Source organism: Mustela putorius, unplaced genomic scaffold (assembly GCF_011764305.1).
Source record: "Mustela putorius furo isolate JIRA1106 unplaced genomic scaffold, ASM1176430v1.1 tig00537297_pilon_pilon_pilon, whole genome shotgun sequence".
NCBI classification, from domain to species: Eukaryota; Metazoa; Chordata; class Mammalia; order Carnivora; family Mustelidae; genus Mustela; species Mustela putorius.
The window spans coordinates 1338211-1352469 of NW_025422435.1; the positions used below are offsets into that span (position 1 = coordinate 1338211).

Here is a 14259-nt window from a genome sequence, read left to right on the forward strand (position 1 = left end):
TCTTGGCCCACAGACCTCTGCTTCCCCTTAATTTATTGAGACACAAAACCATCTTTTTCAGGAAATATGTAGATCTGAAGAGAGAGATTTTTAAGAAGAAACAATGAGGTATTTTTATCTCCTAAGAGATAGGAAGTTTAGCCTACTGTAAATTCATTCTTAAGCTGTAGAATTCTTATCATTTATAACATCTTATCATTTATAAACTTTGGTATTGTGCACTTGACATTCAGAGACAAAAAAAACGAATTGAGTATCAGGAACTTTATGCCAGAAAGACGACATCTCAAATGATTAGATGTTGTGCTTGCCTTAAAAATCAAGTATGGGGAACTTGGCTGGCTCAGTCAGTTAAGTGACTGCCTTCAACTCAGGTCATGATCCTGGAGTCCTGGAATCGGGTCCCCACATTGAGCTCCCTGCTTGGTGGAGAGTCCGCTTCTCCCTCTGACCCTCCCTCTTCTCATGCTCTCTCTCATTCTCTCTCAAATACATAAATAAAATCTTAAAAAAATCAATTACAGAAACTGATTTTTAAAAAGCCCCTCCATTTAGATTTGGTATCAATTCAAGCAGAATTTATAGTACCTCATCAAGTGCTTCCACCTTTTTCCTTAGGATCCCAGAGATGTGTCGTGTCAGGCCCCAGTGACGGATTTCTCCAACTCTGACATAGAGCTCAGTAAGCAGCTCTCGGACTGTCGTAGCCCCTTCATCATATAATTCAGGGTCCCAGTCAGGTCCTCTGGAATGTTAAAGAGAGACCTACATTAGTTTAAGTAAAGCTGCTGGCAACAATCATTTGTTTCCGTGTTATAACAGACACACCTGTTTTTGATAGGTCTTCTTCATTAGGCAATAAAAATTATTTACTAGGAATCCTTGTAAATGTATGATTAATAGTTGCCCCTGAAACCCAAATACCTAGATGAGAACAAGTCTTAGTTACAGGTGTGCTTTGACAAAACGCGTTCTTTTACCCTCTTTACAGGCTTTGACGTAGCTGAAAACAAAGTCAAAGACTTATTTTAACTATTGAAAGTTCAGGAAGTACGCTAAACTTAGGAAACTAATAGAGATTTAAGAAAAAGATGTGTGCTTATTTGTAAAGGATACATACACATTATTGTTGTAAAGATTACTATAACACAAGTCAACTGTGAAGTATCATAAAATATATGTAAAGTGCTGTGAAATTGAGAACTTTAATTTAAGATGAAGGTAGATTATTTATTAAACAATGTTAAGACAATCAAGTAGCCATCTGAAAAAGAAGCTGGATTCATGCCTTATATCAGAATTCCAAGTATATCAAAGATTTAAGCGTAAAGGTACTAGAAAAAATTTGGGAGAACTACTTTATAACTCTGGGGGAAGAGTACTGTTTAACTATAATCTATAAAAAGAAGCCATAAAAGAAATAGTGATTTATATACATAAAAACAACAAAATACATTTTGCAGAAAACCACTGTAAGCAAAGTTGTCAGACAAACTACAAATAGAAAAATATTTACAATTCATAGGCCAATTTCCCTCATATAAAGAAATTCAACAAAGGAGCCTGAGTGGCTCAGTTGGTTAAGCGTCAGATTCTTGATTTCGGCTCAGGTCCTGATCTCTGGGTCATGAGATCAAGCCCTGAATTGGGCTCCACACTCAGTGGGAGTCTCTTCCCTCTCTCTCCCACTCCTTCTGCCCCTCACCCCGCTCATGATCTCTCTGAAAGAAAGAACTGCAACAAATAGATAATAATAATAAAAAAAGAAAAGACAGATAAGAAAATATGGTCAAATACTCATGGATTTATTTATTTATTTATTTATTTTCATGGCTTGAGCTGAAGGCAGCTGCTTACCTGACTGGGACACCCAGGTGCCATAATACTGATGAATTTTAAATATAGAGAGGTGTCTGATCACACACACAGTAAGAGAAAATCAAAATTTACACCAAGATAACACTTTTTAAAGTCTATCATGTTGTCAAAAAACCCCAAATTTGATAACACTGCATTGGTAAGGCTTTGGGAAAGTAGGTACTCTCAATATCTTGCTGGTGGGAGTGAAAATTGGGGTACTCTCCCTGGAGAGGTATTTGAAAATATGTATTAATATTAAAAATCTATATTCTAAAAAAACTATATTCTTTGATCTAGGAATTTTAATTCTGGCATATCTGTAGGATAGACTCCACACATGAGAAATGATATACACAGTGAGGATATTTGCTATAGCATTGCCTGGGATAGTGAATCATGGGAAACAATCCAAATGTCCCTCAGTAGGAGGCTGGTTAAATTATGGTATGGTCACAAACAATGGAAGCTGTGGAACTATTAGGAAAATATGATGTAGGTCTAGATTGTGACAGATTTTATGTTTTAACATGACTCCAACGATGTTCCATCTAACATGCTCTTCTTACAGTGTGACTTTTATAGTCTTTCCATGAAGAGGGTGGGGGGGGTGTCTGTGTTCTCTCCCCTTCAACACAGGCATGCTTGTGGGTAAGTTGAAAGTGGTGCTGTATGATTTCTGAGGCTAGGTCATAAACATTAAGGCAGCTTCCACTTGGTCCTTTGATGGGGCACATACTCTTGGAACCTAGACATCAGACTGTGAGGAAGTAGAGAGATGTAAGGGAGAGGTCATTTGTAGGTGTTCTGGGTGACAGCCCCAGGTGAGGTGCCAGTCAACAACCAGTATGAACCAGTATATATGAGTGGACAACCTCATGGTGACTTCAGCCCCAGATGCTGTCGGACCACAGCTGAATGAGATCCCACATGACAACTGCCTAGTTGAGCTTGGGACAAGCTCCAGAGCTGTGACAGATAATCTAAACACTTTTTGCTTGTATTATCTTAAGCCACTGAGTTTTGGGGTTATTTGTTAAGCAGTCACAGATAAATGGAATATATATGTAATGAATTTCAAGAAAAATAGTTTTAGGGAAAAAAAAGCAAGGTACAGAACAGTGCATATACTATGCTCCCATTTGGTGAAACAGGTGTGAAATTACATGCATATATGCTTTATTTACCTACATATGCATAAACTGTCCCTGGATGGATACACAAACAACCAATAACACTGACTGCCTATGAGCTGAGGAACCAGATATCTGGGGACCAGAGGTGGGAAAAAGACTTTTTATCTTCTCCCTGTATCGTTTTGCACTTCAAAAAGTTTGAGCCATGATAATGTAATATCTATTCAATATATTAAATTATAGGAAACATGTACTATATAACATATTTACTATGCTAAATATATTAAAATAATAAATATGAATTTAACATATTAAATATATTTTTAAAAACATGAAATGCAAAGTACCAGAGGAAGAGTCAACAATGGATTAAAAAAACAGTGAATGAAAGTTTGAAGAGTAACGGGATATTTACAGTTCCAAAGTATATCTACACACAACACATTTTTAAAAAAGATTTTTTATTTATTTTATTTATTTGAGAGAGAGAGACAGTGAGAGAGAGCATGAGCGAGGAGAAGGTCAGAGAGAGAAGCAGACTCCCCGTGGAGCTGGGATCCCGATGTGGGACTCGATCCCAGGACTTCGGGATCATGACCTGAGCCGAAGGCAGTCATCCAACCAACTGAGCCACCCAGGAGTCCCCACACAACACTTTTTTTCTAAAAAAAGATTTTATTTATTTGACATACAGAGATCACAAGTAGGCAGAGAGGCAGCCATGGGCGGGGGGAGCAGGCTCCCTGCTGAGCAGAGAGCCTGATGCGGGGCTTGATCCCTGAACCCTGGGATCATGACCTGAGCTGAAGGCAGAGGCTTTAACCCACGGAGCCACCCAGGCGCCCCACCACACAACACTTTTTTTTTTTTTAAAGATTTTTATTTATTTATCAGAGCGGGGGGCGGGGAGAGTGAGCACAGGCAGACAGAATGGCAGGCAGAGGCAGAGGGAGAAGCAGGCTTTCTGCTGAGCAAGGAGCCTGATGCGGGACTCGTTCCCAGGACGTTGGGATCATGACCTGAGCCGAAGGCAGCTGCTTAACCAACTGAGCCACCCAGGCGTCCCCACACAACACTTTTTAATTACAAAATGCAACATAAAGATTTTACAGTGGAGGAATGTGGAAGATACTACCCTTACCAAGTGATAAAACCAGCAATGGGACTCATTGACACCATGTGCCCTCCTGATATGTTACACTGAGAAGAACTCAGCATGACTGCAGTGGTATTCCTGCCCAAAATGCATAACCTGAATTTAATTATGAGCAAACTCCAAATGAACCAAAATTTAGGGACATTCTATAAAAAATAATTCATCTGTGTGCTTCACAAATGCCCCTAATATGAAAAATAAAGACTCAAGAACTGTTCCAGACTAAAGGGGACTGGGGACACATGAGAATTGAATGAGATGCATAACTTACATTTTCTTTTGCTGTAAAGACATTCCTGGGAAAACTGGCAAATACAGTCTGTAGATTAGATAGTATCATTTTTTTAAAAAGATTTTATTTATTTACTTGTCAGAGAGAGAGAGAGAGTGCACACAAGCAGGGGGGTGGTAGGCAAAGGGAGAAAGAAGCAGGTTCCCTGTTGAGCAAGGAGCCCAATGTGGGGCTCGATCCCAGAACCCTGATTATGACCCAAACTGAAGGCAGATGCTTAACCAACTGAGCCATCCAGGCATCCTGGTAATAGTATTGTTTAAACATTAATTTCTTTTCTTTTTTTAATAAAAAATTCTTTTTTTAAAAAAAGATTTTATTTATTTATTTGACACAGAGAGAGATCACAAGTTGGCAGGGAGGCAGGCAGAGAGAGGAAGCGGATCCCCTGCTGAGCAGAAAGCCCGATGCGGGCCTCAATCCCAGGACCCTGAGATCACGACCTGAGCTGAAGGCAGAGGCTCAACTCACTGAGCCACCCAGGTGCCCTCTTTCTCTCTCTCTCTCTCTCTCTTTTTTTTTTAAAGATTTTATTTATTTAGAGAGTACAAGAGTGGGGGGAAGGCCAGAGGGAGAGAGAGAGAATCTCAAGACTCTGAGCTAAGCAGGGAGCCCAATGTGTGGCTCCATCCCAGGACCCTGAGATCATGATTTGAGCTGAAATCATGAGTTGGACACGTAACCAACTGCCCCACCCAGGAGCCCCTAATTTTCTGATTATCGCAAATGTACTATGCTTATGTAAGAGAATTCCTAGTCTTCAGGAAATACACAACAGCCACTCAAATTCTTAGGGGTAGAAGGGGATCATGTCTGCCACTTACTCTCAAATGATACAGAAAAAGATATATCTATATCTCTATCCATATCTATGTCTATATCTATATATGATGACAGAGAGAATGAGAGAAAGAGAGATTAAACTGGAGGAATCTGGGTGAAGGACATCCATAAATTTTTTTTGTACTATCCCTACAACTTTTCTCTACATTTGAAATGGTCAAAATAAAAATAGATAAATGAATAATATTAAAGTACATGCTTTCACTGTACTGTCATTTGCAAATATCTTCTCCCATTCCGTGGGTTGCCTCTTTGTTTTTTTTTGACTGTTTCCTTTGCTGTGCAGAATCTTTTGATTTTGATGAAGTCCCAAAAGTTTATTTTCGCTTTTGTTTCCTTTGCCTTTGGAGACATATCTTGAAAGAAGTTGCTGTGGCTGATATCGAAGAGATTACTGCCTATGTTCTCCTCTAGGAGTCTGATGGATTCCTGTCTCACATTGAGGTCTTTTATCCATTTTGAGTTTATCTTTGTGTATGGTGTAAGAGAATGGTCGAGTTTCATTCTTCTACTTATAGCTGTCCAGTTTTCCCAGCACCATTTATTGAAGAGACTGTCTTTTTTCCACTGTATAGTTTTTCCTGTTTTGTCGAAGATTAATTGACCATAGAGTTGAGGGTCCATATCTGGGCTCTCTACTCTGTTTCACTGGTCTATCTATGTGTCTGTTTTTATGCCAGTACCATGCTGTCTTGGTGGTCACAGCTTTGTAATAAAGCTTGAAATCAGGTAAAGTGATGCCCCCAGTTTTATTTTTGTTTTTCAACATTTCCTTAGCGATTCAGAGTCTCTTCTGATTCCATACAAATTTTTGGATTATTTGCTCCAGCTCTTTGAAGAATACCGGTGGAATTTTGATCAGAATGGCATTAAAAGTATAGATTGCTCTAGGCAGTATAGACATTTTAACAATGTTTGCAAATGACAGCACAGACAAAAGGTTGATATCCAGGATCTATAATGAACTCCTCAAACTCAACACACACGAAACAGGCAAACTTATCAAAAAATGGGCAGAAGATATGAACAGACACTTCTCCAATCATGACATACAAATGGCTATCAGACACATGAAAAAATGTTCATCATCACTAGCCATCAGGGAGATTCAAATTAAAACCACATTGAGATGTCACCTTACACCAGTTAGAATGGCCAAAATTAACAAAACAGGAAACAACATGTGTTGGAGGGGATGTGGAGAAAGGGTAACCCTCTTCCACTGTTGGTGGGAATGCAAGTTGGTGCAGCCTCTTTGGAGAACAGTGTGGAGATTCCTCAAGAAATTAAAAATAGAACTTCCCTATGACCCTGCAATTGCACTCCTGGGTATCTACCCCAAAGATACAGATGTCGTGAAAAGAAGGGCCATCTGTACCCCAATGTTTATAGCAGCAATGGCCACGGTCGCCAAACTATGGAAAGAACCAAGATGCCCTTCAACGGACGAATGGATAAGGAAGATGTGGTCCATATACACTATGGAGTATTACGCCTCCATCAGAAAGGATGAATACCCAACTTTTGTAGCAACATGGATGGGACTGGAAGAGATTATGCTGAGTGAAATAAGTCAAGCAGAGAGAGTCAATTATCATATGGTTTCACTTATTTGTGGAGCATAACAAATATCATGGAGGACAAGGGGTGTTAGAGAGGAGAAGGAGTTGGGGGAAATTGGAAGGGGAGGTGAATCATGAGAGACTATGGACTCTGAAAAACAATCTGAGGGGTTTGAAGTGGCGGGGGGGTGGGAGGTTGGGGTACCAGGTGGTGGGTATTATAGAGGGCACGGATTGCATGGAGCACTGGGTGTGGTGCAAAAATAATGAATACTGTTTTTCTGAAAATAAATAAATCAATTTAATAAAAAAATACAAAAAAAGAGTACATGCTTTGAGATCTCATAATTAAGGATGAATCTTTTTATTCCTAGAGGTCAGAGAAAGCTTTCTGGAGATGACAGATGAACTAGGCCTTGATGGACAGCTAGAATTCCAACAAGGAGAGATGGGGTGTGGTAAAGGAAAGAAGTCCAGGTAGAGGAAAGAACATGAGCCAAGGTGTGGAAAGAAATCTTGTATGGCCTGTGTTTTGGTTATGACAAGCAGTGGGCTATTTTGGTGAAAGTATTCACATTGTGAGGAGGGAACAATGGTAGATAAAAGTTGAAAATGGGATCAAAGAGGATGTATATTTGGCCACTGATTCCCAATGGTAGTGGCGATGTTGCAGGGAGAGGCAGGAGATTAAGAGGAGTTGAAGATGACAACACAATATCAAGTCTGGGTGACTAAAAGAATGTTGATACTATAACAGGGTTAGGGAGCAGTAGGTTTATAACCAAGAAAGTGAAGTGGAGTTTAGTTTAGACATGCTGAGTAAGAAGACATAGATAAATTCCAAGTAGAATTAAGGACATAAAGATAGCTTTTTTTTAGAAAATTTTATTTATTTATTTATTTGAGAGAGAGCGAGAGTGAGCACACAGGGGGAGGGCAGAGGGAGAGGGAGAAGCAGACTCCCTGCTGAGTAGAGAGCCCCATGCAATGTGGGGCTTGATTCCCCCAGGTCTCTGAGTTCATGACCTGAGTGGAAGGCAGTTGCTTAACTGACTGAGCCACTCAGGTGCCCTGACATAGAAATTTCTTTAAAAATTATTAAAGGTATTTAAAATATTTTTAAAATTCTGGGTGGGGGGGAATGCATGAAAAGAAATCCAAAAGCCAAAAAGGAAAAGTCTGACAGATCTGATGATATAAAAAGTAAACCTCTGCATAGAGAAATGTATATAAGTAATTAACAAATTAATTGGAAAAAATATCTGCAGCAAGCATAATAAACAAAATAGTGATATGCAATATCAATAAGAAAAATATAAATAACTCAATAGAGAACAAAGAAAGGTTATAAACAGACAATTTGCAGAAGGAATGCTAATCAACAGAGATAGGAAACCCCACCTCCCCACTTCCACTCTTAAATCCATGAGGAATATTGGGCAAAATTCCAAGTGTATTAAAACCCATGCAGCACATCTATACAATCTACTCAGGTGGTTTGACATTACCTGGAATACTAGTTTTTTTTTTTTTTAACTTTCCTGAACTTCACTTTTTTTTTCTTTAATATAATTTTTATTTTTTTATAAACATATATTTTTATCCCCAGGGGTACAGGTCTGTGAATCACCAGGTTTACACACTTCACAGCACTCACCAAAACACATACCCTCCCCAATGTCCATAATACCACCCCCTTCTCCCAAACCCCCTCCCCCCAGCAACCCTCAGTTTGTTTTGTGAGATTAAGAGTCACTTATGGTTTGTCTCCCTCCCAATCCCATCTTCTTTCATTGATGCTTCTCGTACCCACTTAAGCCCCCATGTTGCATCACCACTTCCTCATATCAGGGAGATGATATGATAGTTGTCTTTCTCCGCTTGACTTATTTCGCTAAGCATGATACGCTCTAGTTCCATCCATGTTGTCGCAAATGGCAAGATTTCACTTCTTTTGATGGCTGCATAGTATTCCATTGTGTATATATACCACCTCTTCTTGATCCATTCATCTGTTGATGGACATCTAGGTTCTTTCCATAGTTTGGCTATTGTGGACATTGCTGCTATAAACATTCGAGTGCATGTGCCCCTTTGGATCACTACGTTTGTATCTTTAGGGTAAATGCCCAATAGTGCAATTGCTGGGTCATAGGGCAGTTCTATTTTCAACATTTTGAGGAACCTCCATGCTGTTTTCCAGAGAGGTTGCACCAGCTTGCATTCCCACCAACAGTGTAGGAGGGTTCCCCTTTCTCCGCATCCTCGCCAGCATCTGTCATTTCCTGACTTGTTGATTTTAGCCATTCTGACTGGTGTGAGGTGATATCTCATTGTGGTTTTGATTTGTATTTCCCTGATGCCGAGTGATATGGAGCACTTTTTCATGTGTCTGTTGGCCATCTGGATGTCTTTTTTGCAGAAATGTCTGCTCATGTCCTCTGCCCATTTCTTGATTGGATTATTTGTTCTTTGGGTGTTGAGTTTGCTAAGTTCTTTATAGATTCTGGACACTAGTCCTTTATCTGATATGTCGTTTGCAAATATCTTCTCCCATTCTGTCAGTTGTCTTTTGATTTTGTTAACTGTTTCCTTTGCTGTGCAAAAGCTTTTGATCTTGATGAAATCCCAGTAGTTCATTTTTGCCCTTGCTTCCCTTGCCTTTGGCGTTGTTCCTAGGAAGATGTTGCTGCGGCTGAGGTCGAAGAGGTTGCTGCCTGTGTTCTCCTCAAGGATTTTGATGGATTCCTTTCGCACATTGAGGTCCTTCATCCATTTTGAGTCTATTTTTGTGTGTGGTGTAAGGAAATGGTCCAATTTCATTTTTCTGCATGTGGCTGTCCAATTTTCCCAGCACCATTTATTGAAGAGGCTGTCTTTTTTCCATTGGACATTCTTTCCTGCTTTGTCGAAGATTAGTTGACTGTAGAGTTGAGGGTCTATTTCTGGGCTCTCTATTCTGTTCCATTGATCTATGTGTCTGTTTTTGTGCCAGTACCATGCTGTCTTGATGATGACAGCTTTGTAATAGAGCTTGAAGTCCGGGATTGTGATGCCACGAGACTGCAGGTTCAATCAGATGTTATGGTGAAGTTAGTAATACAGGATTAGATGAAGAAAACCCACGTTAGGAACAGAAGAGCTGGCAGTCAACCGTGGATGATATGACTTGGTGGGAAAGTAGAAGCTTCTCAGGTACAACTCCCTTTGTTTGCTGGTATCAACTACCTGACTGAATCTTCAGTTTTCATTCAAGCTACAGTCATTCTGTCCTTACCCCTTATCTCGTTTTACCTTCTCTATCTTTTCATTATTTTCCATTTAGCCTTGTGCCTGGCACATAATAAGCACTCAACAGGTATTTGTTGAAAAGATATGCCTCACCCTAAAGGAAGAACGAAAGAAGCAGAGGTATCAAAATAATAAGACCCCATGTCATTTTTTTGGGTAGAAGCACATAACAAGGTTTATTGGGTGGCACTTAGGGTTGTATGAGAAGGGAAGTCCCTCACAGCAGGAGACTGTCTAGAGGCTTAGCTAGAGCATCAGCTCTACCTTCCAGAATGCATCAGGGCAAGGAAACTCCCAGGGGAGAGGGGAAGAGGAAGTTACACATCTAGGTGATGTCCTTCAGTAGCACTGTTGGGGATTCTCTAGGGTAGAGAGCAGTGGTTTGGGGTATTTGTGGCCCTGGGCTTAACTCTTATGGCAGATGTGGAGTAGGTTTCAAGGAGTGTGAAGAGCAGGCAAGCCCCGAATGGCTAAAAATACATTTGGGCTGGTTTTGATACAATTGGTTGTGCAAAAATTTGATTCTGGGGCTGGTCGGCTTTTCAGATGTGTTTTTCACTTTCTCATTAACCACCAGGATCTGCTGGAAGCAGCATGGGGTCTGGAGTCAGACAAATCCAGGGGACTTCATTACAGCCTAGAGGGCCTGAAAGTCCCAGATCACTACCTGGTCTTCTTTGACACCACCCTGGCAGTAGGGGAAGGTAGAGGAGGCAAGTCGGTGCTGCAGATTTTTCTATGGTAGGAGCAGTTACTGTCTAAAAGTTGTCTGTCTTGCTAGTCTGCCCTTTCCTGGTCCTTTGTCTAGAAAGAACAGGTTTTTCTGAAGGCTCCGGTCATCTGTGCCCATCGGCGTTCTTCTCCAGCATCTGACGCAGGATATATGAGGTGACAAAAAAACCTGGGTACGTAATGTGGTAACCACCTTGTCAATCCTCAGAGCCTGATATCCTTAACCAGTCTTCTTTCTTCTTTCTACCTTTTAACACCTTGTTATGTTTGTTTTCTAAATAATGTCCTCTTGTACTTAGCAGAAGGAACAGAGAGAGATGCATGTATTCTATCTTGTCTGGAACTAGAAGTCCCATTGTGGTTATGTTTTAAGAGCTTCATTGACTTTTAGAAATAATACTGAAATATTTAGGAATGAAATGATAAAGCCTCTGGTCTCTTTTTCAAAATAATCTGGGAGAAAGCGAGAATATAGATGGGACAAAATTAACCACATGTTTATCATTGTTCAGGCTGGGTGATGTGGCCCCAAGGGTTCATTATGCTATTCTCTCTATTTTTGTAGAAATTTAGATGTTTCTGTCCTAAAAAGTAAAAAAGAAAAGTTACTCTCCTCTGTGGAGGCTGGGATTGAGGAGAACAAGGCAGAAATAGGAAGACTTGTTAGAAAACCATAGCAATAGTCCTGGTGAGAGACACAGACGTGAGTGAAGGTAGCCAAGCTAGCGGTGCAGAAGATAAATACTTAGAGGAAAAACTGAATAACCTTGGTGTTTAACTGGATATGGGGCGAAGCTTGCTGATTAGGTAGGTGCTGATTTCAACCACAAGGATGCAGAATTTCAGAATGTGACTCCACTTTTAATGTTTGACTGCTGACTGCTTACAAGTCCTACCACCCCTCTTTCCTTTCCAGCCTACACCTGGGCAAGATGTCAGGGAACTCCAAGGGTTCTGTCCTTCGGTGCTGGTTAAGAACCTTTTCCCCAGCCTCACCTCCTAATCATAATAAAAGCCCAACACAGCCTACTTTCCCTGCTCACTTAAATCTTTTTTTTTTTTTTTTTTTACCAACGTGGGAATCTGTTCCACTCTTCCAAGAAGTCTCATTATGTGAGTAATAAACATTTTACACTCTTTTGCTACATGGTTGGTATCATCAGTCTCAATATCCAAACCAAATTTAGGGGAGGGGAGCCCATCCTGCTTCTTCAAGTTGATGACTACATTAATAAATGAGGAAGTTCAGGTTATATTTGGAGGGGAAGTGAGGGATAGGAGGGAGTTCAATTTGGGCATACTGAGTTTGAGGTACTTACATATAATGTACCTACCAGGGTTCTGGACACATAGCAAATTACTCAGAAATGCTAGTTTATTGTTTTCTGTAAGCCTCTGTGCTCATACTCCTTTTGAGTTAAGTATTTATTTATCTTTGGATTTTTACCAAATAAAGGAGGCTTGAAATAACCATAAATAGCATAACAGTTATTGGTCACCTACTATGTAACAGGCATTGTATCAGAGACTTTGCAGATATTGCATCTTGCTTAATCTTTACAACAGTTCTATGAGGTTGGTATAATCCAAATTTTATAAATGAGAACAACTGAGACTTGAGGTTACACAGTGTGTAGGTTGCAAAATTCAAATCCAGACACTCCAAAGTTGAGCTGTATTTACTATATTTTACTTCCTCTCCACGTGAACATGAAAGGAGACAGAATATTTATCACTTACTTCAGAGTATACAGCATGTAAAGGATATCAGCTTGTTCCTGTAAGCTGGAGGTCTCCTTCAACTGTAAAACCAGTGCCTTGAAGTCCACCTCCCCAGACTGGTCTCTGGGAAGATGCATTTCTACATGAACAGAGGGAACCTTTAGTTTGAGAAACGATAAAAAGAAAAAAAAATTAAGTCCACAAGTGTCCAACTTAAATAATGCCCTAGAGTATTGATCTTTTCACCTCTAAACCTTTTCCATAAGAATTCCCTAAATTTTGATAAGAAGTAAAACAAAAACAATGAAACCTTCAAAATGAATGATGTAGCAATTCAGTTTTCTTAGAGCCTGGCTAGAAAAGGCTGCTAGAGGGGAGTGGAGTTGGGGGATGGGGTAACTGGGTGATGGGCATTAAGGAAGACATGTGATGTAATGAGCATTGGGTGTTATATAAGACCCCAGAACAAATAATACAGTATATGTTAATTAATTGAATTTAAAATGAAAACAAAATGAAAGTGAAATAAAAAGGAGTATACCTTCACCAGGGTAGCATTTTGTCTACCACCAGTTACAGCAGAAATCATAATGGCTTGTTCTGTTATTCACCATATAGATGGCAGTTTTGTGAATGGCTGACAGAAAAAAATCTCACGTGCAAGTTTACCTGGTCCTCTTGTGGGCAATGAGGCGAGTCAAGTAAGTTGAATGAAGGCCGGGAGGCCTGAAATATCTTTGTAGGAAGATACATGTGAACATCTGCAAGAGGTTGACATTTATGGGAAAGGTTAGATAACTTAGGAGACTAAAAAAATAATTCACAGTTATATGCAACTGATAACTTCTTGAACACTACACCCGAAACACATAATGTACTATCAGTCAGCTAACTGAATTCAAATAAAAACAATTCACAGTTCCCCTCAAAATGAAGTTGCACAGGAGCTGTTCTCTATAGAACAAGAGTGAGAAATTTATCGTTTCTTGCTAATATCACAGAAAAGAAATATGAATATCAGATAATTTCAAGATTGTTCAATCAAACATACTTTCAGTGGAATGCCTAGAACTGTAGCATCAAATGGCCATTTAAGATATTAAAGCCTATGAATGTAATCAATATCACAATGGTGCTATTACTGATACTTTGATAGAATACCACATGTAACAGAAAGAACCCAATTCTGTTTTCTATTTTCTGTACTGCCTTGGGAAAATATCTGGCTGTCAGCAGTTGGGTTTTCTTGAAAATAGACAAATGGATGATCCTATGTAGGGAGTCAGAAAATGTAGTGGCTGACCTACTTTGAGATATTCCTAATATTTTTATTTATAGTCCAAATACTTACCATAACCTCAAAGGAGAGACTGTCTTGTCACTTTCACCATTTTACAGATACAGAATGAGGCATACAGAGCTCAAAATATTGTTCAAGCAAGTAAGTAGCAGAGCCAGGAATTAAGCTCAAGTTTCCTGATTCACAATCTAGAAGTATAATTTAATAAAGCTGATGTCTTCACATAAGCCCTTTGTCAAGGTAGCATCCTTAAAGGGTATGCTGAGCTCTTCCCTGTTCTCAATGTTAAATGATTCATGTTTAATATTTGTGGTTAGTAATGGTCAATCAAGTTTTAGACAGCAAGAACATGCGTCTCAATCATTCTC

General features: G+C 39.6%; 1 protein-coding gene across 3 annotated transcripts in view; it reads right to left on the minus strand.

The window, feature by feature from the left end:
* PHKA1 (phosphorylase kinase regulatory subunit alpha 1) overlaps window positions 1-14259 on the minus strand; it is a 148573-nt gene that overhangs the window by 20955 nt on the left and 113359 nt on the right. For all 3 annotated transcript variants that reach the window (XM_045074010.1, XM_013048220.2, XM_013048219.2), the window contains exons 19-21: window positions 13261-13352; window positions 12610-12749; window positions 589-745 (exon numbers count right to left, since the gene is read on the minus strand). In XM_045074010.1, the coding sequence (XP_044929945.1) occupies window positions 589-745; window positions 12610-12749; window positions 13261-13352 (389 nt within the window). The remainder of the gene's footprint in view (window positions 1-588; window positions 746-12609; window positions 12750-13260; window positions 13353-14259) is intronic.